The 6,000-nt window shown below is 43.9% G+C and overlaps 1 protein-coding gene across 1 annotated transcript; it reads right to left on the minus strand.

Moving 5' to 3' along the window:
* Positions 1-709: 709 nt before the first annotated feature.
* Positions 710-5,389, minus strand: calm2a (calmodulin 2a (phosphorylase kinase, delta)). The gene is made up of 6 exons (XM_061087314.1): positions 5,282-5,389; positions 4,345-4,375; positions 2,485-2,628; positions 2,293-2,399; positions 2,081-2,216; positions 710-1,990 (listed from the first exon to the last, which is right to left on the minus strand). Exons 1-6 carry the CDS (start codon positions 5,282-5,284, stop codon positions 1,962-1,964), a joined length of 450 nt encoding a protein of 149 aa, XP_060943297.1. The 5' UTR covers positions 5,285-5,389; the 3' UTR covers positions 710-1,961.
* Between the last annotated feature and the right edge of the window lie 611 nt (positions 5,390-6,000).

A 6,000-nucleotide genomic window follows, 5' to 3' on the forward strand; every position in this document is an offset into this window, starting at 1 on the left:
CAAAGTTTGAAGGAACCCAGAATTCATGTTTACGCTACTTGACAAGGAAGTCTCATGAGAGCAGAGAGTGCATGAGGAGAAATACACACACATAAAGTAGGAGCTTTAAACTGACTGACGTTTTTCCTGTACATGTCAGTTTCCACCACATTACCTGATGTATATTCAGTCTGTTAAGTGTGGACATTGAACGAGCACAGACATGAGCTGTGTAATTAACAGCTTTTTACAAGCTGACGGCAATGACACTTTAAACTGAGTGTTTTCAGTTGTGCTATAATTGGTTGGGACGAGATTAGAACCACTTGTGTCCTCGATTCACACCTGAAATTGTTGTGGGTCATGATGTTTTTCTGTTGGCTTGGATATCAACTATGCAATAATCACAATCACCTCACTTCGAGCTACATTCAAGAAAAGTAAGTCATGTGTAATGTAAATAAATAGCTGTTTCACATCACAGTTCTACGGCGTGTATAAGCTGTTACCTAACTTAGAATGCTCCATGTTTGAATGTGCCTCCACAGGGAATCCTCATCATGCATGACTGACCAAACCACAGACTGCTGTCCTAACGACTCCCAACGGACGCTAAAACAGAGAAACTCAAGTTGTAAAACTGTTTTTAGAGTCTACTGCGCAACCACTGCAAAGGATCAAGGGCACAGCCTTATAATAGCAGCTAAAGAATTCACAAAGTACACAGAGCAGAGGTCCACAAGAGCTTTATTTTGTCATTCGTCAAAATAACAAACTTAGTATCTCTGCAAGCTACTGTAACAAACTCAATAATCAGAAATAAAATAAAAAAACAAGGTACATCTCTATTTACACCATGGTTTCTGATGTACAATCACCTGCACCTCGTGATTGGGGAAAATGCCAAGTAAGACATGAGGCAGTCAGCATCTACATGGTGCCGTGCCAACAGCAGCAGACAACACATGGCCTTTATAGTCAGTCGGGAGCTGGACAGTACAAGGCTAATCTAATGTTAAGTACCATTGTGTGCACTTCACAATAGAAGCCTTTGATCCCACTCAGTGCTTTTATTTTAATGACAATACAATTTCATCTGAGCTTATCTGAACATTAAGAGGCATTGGCTGATGCTCCTCAGTGCTTTTGGGAAAATAACAGGGGGCACTGTAAATCTAGAAACGGTAAACATTTTGTGTTTATTCTATGCATCAAGAGAGAAAATAAAAGTCCTATTAAAAAATAAGAAAAAAAAGGAGCATCCTGTCCTCAATACAAAAATGGGAATTATTACAGGGTATACAAACTCAAGGATCCATAACTGAGAAAACAAGACAATTTTCATATCTGGGTAGATTGTAAATTTTATTGGAAAACAAAAATATACAACTTGGAATGAATTATTTGAGGCATGACCAGAGGCCATTAAAAAAAATAAAACAAAAGAAAAATAAAAGTAGTGAGTAAAACATTTAAAAAGCATAAGATTAGTCGTTTTCTGGTATATAGAACAGCAGATACAAAAAGAGTTTGTACGAGTACCTAGGAGATACACCCGTGTCATTTTTTTTGCAATAGTGCAATGCTGAAAGATTTCCATATATACTTTGTCCGTAGTCCATGCAGAGTTTAAACTCCTCTACATTGTTTCCATGCCAACAGTGTTGCCAAGTGACAACCAGCTGACAGGTTTCCAATGTCGCCATGCGTGGAGGGGCCCCGAGCACACAAGACAGGAAGATTCGAAGTTCTCCGGCTCCCAGGGGCCTCCACGAGCATCTGGTTGTACGACCGTTCCGTCACTCCAAAACACCATGACAGCAAAAGAAAGGGACATGGGGACAAGAGCCTATGCAGTTTACATGCAGTTCCTTTGGACAGCAGAAGGAGCAGGGACCGAGGGGGGGCTATTAAGATTTTACAGATAAATTACACAAAGAAAAAAAGGCAAATTATTTATATACGAAATCTGTACAAGGCCTTCACTTCGCTGTCATCATTTGTACGAACTCTGTGGGAAAGAGGGGGAGATGAAAATACGCATCAGTATCCAATTAGGGATCCAAGCAGATTACAAAACATAATACAACAATATACAAACCTTCATAGTTGACCTGGCCATCCCCGTCAATGTCTGCTTCCCTGATCATCTCATCCACTTCCTCATCAGTCAGCTTCTCGCCAAGGTTTGTCATCACATGGCGCAGCTCAGCAGCACTGATGTATCCGTTGCCATCCTGAACATAAAGATCAGTCAGTAAGCAAATACAAACTCTGCAGATACACATGTGCGTGAGTGTAGATGGTATTTACCTTGTCAAAGACACGGAATGCTTCTCTGATCTCCTCCTCGCTGTCTGTATCTTTCATCTTCCTTGCCATCATGGTGAGGAACTCGGGGAAGTCTATCGTCCCATTTCCTGAAGATGAAACAGACTTTTTATGGGCAATTCCATCCAGCATGCATGTAGTTACCAAGTTCTGAAGCTAAATTTGAGTTCTCACCATCAGCGTCCACTTCATTGATCATATCCTGGAGCTCTGCCTCTGTGGGGTTCTGGCCAAGAGAGCGCATGACTGTGCCCAGCTCTTTAGTGGTGATGGTGCCATCTCCGTCCTTGTCAAAGAGCGAAAATGCCTCTTTGAACTCTAATTGAAAAAAAAAAAGAAAAGCCATACGGTCAATGGTGTCAAACCTAGAGTTAGATAAGTACATGAAAACTGGCCAGACAGTATGACAGTTGTTGAAAACAAAAAGCACAGACGGTTGAACCTAATCATATTAATTAAAAAACCATGTAAATACTGTCAGCCCAGCCTGTATAACAATCTCTTCCTCCAGTCTGCACATCACACTGACCCGGCCCTGAATTTGTGCAAGCCTCACAAAAGGTCACTCCATCACTCATGTTGAACCTGTAAACTAGCTACAGCATAACAACAAGCCCGTCTGTTTAGTGTTCCAACTGCAGTCGTTTCTGGCTAAACAAGGACAGTGACCACGAGACCAAGCAGCCGGGCAAAGTTTGGGCACAATCACTGAATGACAGCCCTGTGTAGTTCAGTTGAGCCGTGAGATATGATAACACCCATCAAGTGTGATGAGGCCAGTGGGCAATGTGTGCCGGCATGCAGCAGCTTGTGAGCATCATAAAAAACATCAACCTGCCCTGCCATTTGCAGGGTCAAACGCACAGGGCAACACCCTTTGTCATGCGAAAAGGCCCGTGGTCTGCAGCAAGGAGACTATTACAACCTCACATCACAGAAGGTGCTTATAACGCTGTAATTCACCAGAGTCAATAGGACATTTTGACTTTGTTGAGGTGCATATTCATGCTATGCTGTTTGTACAAACTGGCAATTAAAAAAACCTGCACATCAGCATGAAGCACTGGCTTACTCACTGCCAGCTGATACCACCAGGCTCAGAGACAGTTTCATCCCCCAGGCCATAAGACTTTTAAACTCCTGTGAACTGCAATAACTCCATCAAACCAGCACCCTGGCATATCTGCACCAGCACCGTAATAAGCATATTGGAATATTTGCACTACTGCACAAATTGAACTATTGTTGCTTTATTTCTCTCTTCATCTGTAAAGATATATATTTAGATAAATATATTTTATTTTCTATTTCAAATTTTGATATTCTATTTCGATTTTATTTATTTATTTCTTTTTTTGGTTGAAATTACTGAGCATTGCTTAAAGAGAGCCTGTGACCCAAGTCATTCATTGCCAGTGACTACTTCATGTTATCTGTGCATTTGACAATAAAAAAATCTTGAATCTTGAATCTATGAAATGCAGTAAGAGTATGAGTGTATTGTGAAAACTCAGAATAATGCTAGATCTAGTCAATAGGATGACAAAATGATCGGGGGGGGAAACAGCTACAACTGTGCCCCACTTTAGACATGAACAGTATACACTGCAGTCTGAGCACATACTGTAATCTGCAGACACTCGTCTTAGGATACCAGCAAACCAAGCCCAGGTTGTTACTGCAATTGTTCTTGAGACATTCCTATCTGATGAACACACCCAGGCGAAGGACACGTCACATAAAAAGGTGACTGCAAATACCCCCGCCAGAACCCATAGTGCTTCCAGATTACATCATTTATTACATGTAAAAAATGCAAAGTTTTCCATGAAGCATGAGTCCTTCTGCGTTCCAGAGCCAGCAAGAAGCAACAGCCGTTTCATTCATTCCTGTTTTTATGACCAGTAGGCTACCCCTGTGGAATGCCTTAAAAAGGCAAAAGTATAAATCCACTGCAAGGGATGCAACGATCCATAATGCAGGCCACTGCGCAGGATATGAGGGAAGGAGGAGATCAATGCAGCGATGTCTTACCAGCAATCTGCTCTTCTGTAAGCTGATCAGCCTGGAAAACAGAAAATAGAAGATGGAAGAAATTATTAGTATTTCAGAGCAACAAAAAAAAATTAGCATTTGCACCTAGATGCTACTTTGATCGTCATTTTTATGTAAATCACCTCAAACGTATCTAAAAACAATGTAAGGAGATTTAAGTACAGCTGATGAAGGGGGATCCAATGTGCGTTATGATAGCCTTCGATGCAACTGTAATATTCTCAGCATTAAATCCTATTACTGAAGGCGAGGGGAACAATATGGAAAAAAAAAGTACGGGTCCGTGTGGCGTTCAAACATCCATCTACATCTGATCGCTCTACGTTTGAATGTGTGATGACGCAAACTTCGCCACAGACGATGAATGACTGACAATTTGGCGGTAACACTTCGCTAAGGGAGAGCTAAAGTTAGCTAGCTACCGTTTGGCAGCAGGCTTACAGGAACAGACCCACACACACTCAGCAGAATGACTGACTTGTACGACAGTCTCCATTATTCCTCATAACAGCCCGGCGTCATCCAGTGAGAAGAGACAGATTTACCAAGTCATATTTGGGATTTAGCATTAGCTAGACATATGTTGGGCTCGTATAAAGGCAGTTGTGTTAATGGACGTGCCCTGTCTCGGGTTATGCTAATGTTATACACACGGTTGTTACTGCATTCATTCAGAGTAGCCCAGCTAAAGCTAACGCTAGCTTCCCCCCTGACAGCCCAGCGACCACCGAGCTGTCACCGGCTCGTCGAGCACTGCGGTGGTTACATCTACGAGCGTCGGCTTAAGCTTAGTCCGCGGCTCCTTCCTCTTTTCACCGACATTAGTTCATGACGTTTCACAGCAAGGACCGCCGCTAAAAGGACTGTCCGCCATTTTCTAATCGTTAGAGAAAGCACAGGAGGGTCCGTCTCTTACCATTTCGATGTGGGTGCAGCGGCTGATTCACGACAAAATCCGTAACAAGCGGGTCCAGCACAGAATCCCCGAGGTGAACAGAGTCTATGGACACACTGAGGAAGCGGCGGCAGCACCCGCCTTTAAAGCGCTGCCCTAAACCCCGCCTCTTTCCCATATCCCTCCGCCGACTTCCCTCTTCCTCGGTTTTTCTAATCCCTGATAAAAAAAACACATTTGCAATCATCGTGACCCGCACGAAAAAAACAGACCCGCAGCAGATCCACGCGTGTCTCACTGTCACGCGTTTTCTCATGTCCTTATCTCCCACCGCGTCCCCCTCCCCCCCCGTCTCCTGCGGTCTAACATGGCTGCGCAGGGATACCTTCTGCTACTACTCCGCGCTGGGGCTGCAAGACGTCGCTGGGGACAAACCGCGCTCTGTGATTGGTCCGTTCGTACCTGCAATGCGTCACTCCCATGGCCTGCGCTGCCGCTGCGTCTTGTCCGCAGACACATCACAGCCACGGGCACGCGCACCGCCGCGGACCAGGCCTGTTGCGCGGTGCGCGTGCACGTGGCTTTTTAGGGGCGCAATTAGCTGCGGTGGTGACACGCTGCCGCTGCTGCTGAGCGCGTTCATGTGAGCGGCTGGTGTGCGCGCTCCTTATTAGATTTGTTAAACTATCATTATTATAGAGAACGCTCTTATTGTTTTACGGTAATAGACTGGTGTGTGA

Source organism: Limanda limanda, chromosome 15, assembly GCF_963576545.1.
Source record: "Limanda limanda chromosome 15, fLimLim1.1, whole genome shotgun sequence".
NCBI classification, from domain to species: domain Eukaryota; kingdom Metazoa; phylum Chordata; class Actinopteri; order Pleuronectiformes; family Pleuronectidae; genus Limanda; species Limanda limanda.

Excerpts from the sequence above, each read along its gene's own strand:
- calm2a (XM_061087314.1), bottom strand. Across the intron at positions 2,629-4,344 it reads TACAGAAGAGCAGATTGCTG|AGTTCAAAGAGGCATTTTCG; the intron begins GTAAGACATCGC and ends TTTTTCAATTAG. Across the intron at positions 2,400-2,484 it reads CAATGAAGTGGACGCTGATG|GAAATGGGACGATAGACTTC; the intron begins GTGAGAACTCAA and ends TTTCATCTTCAG.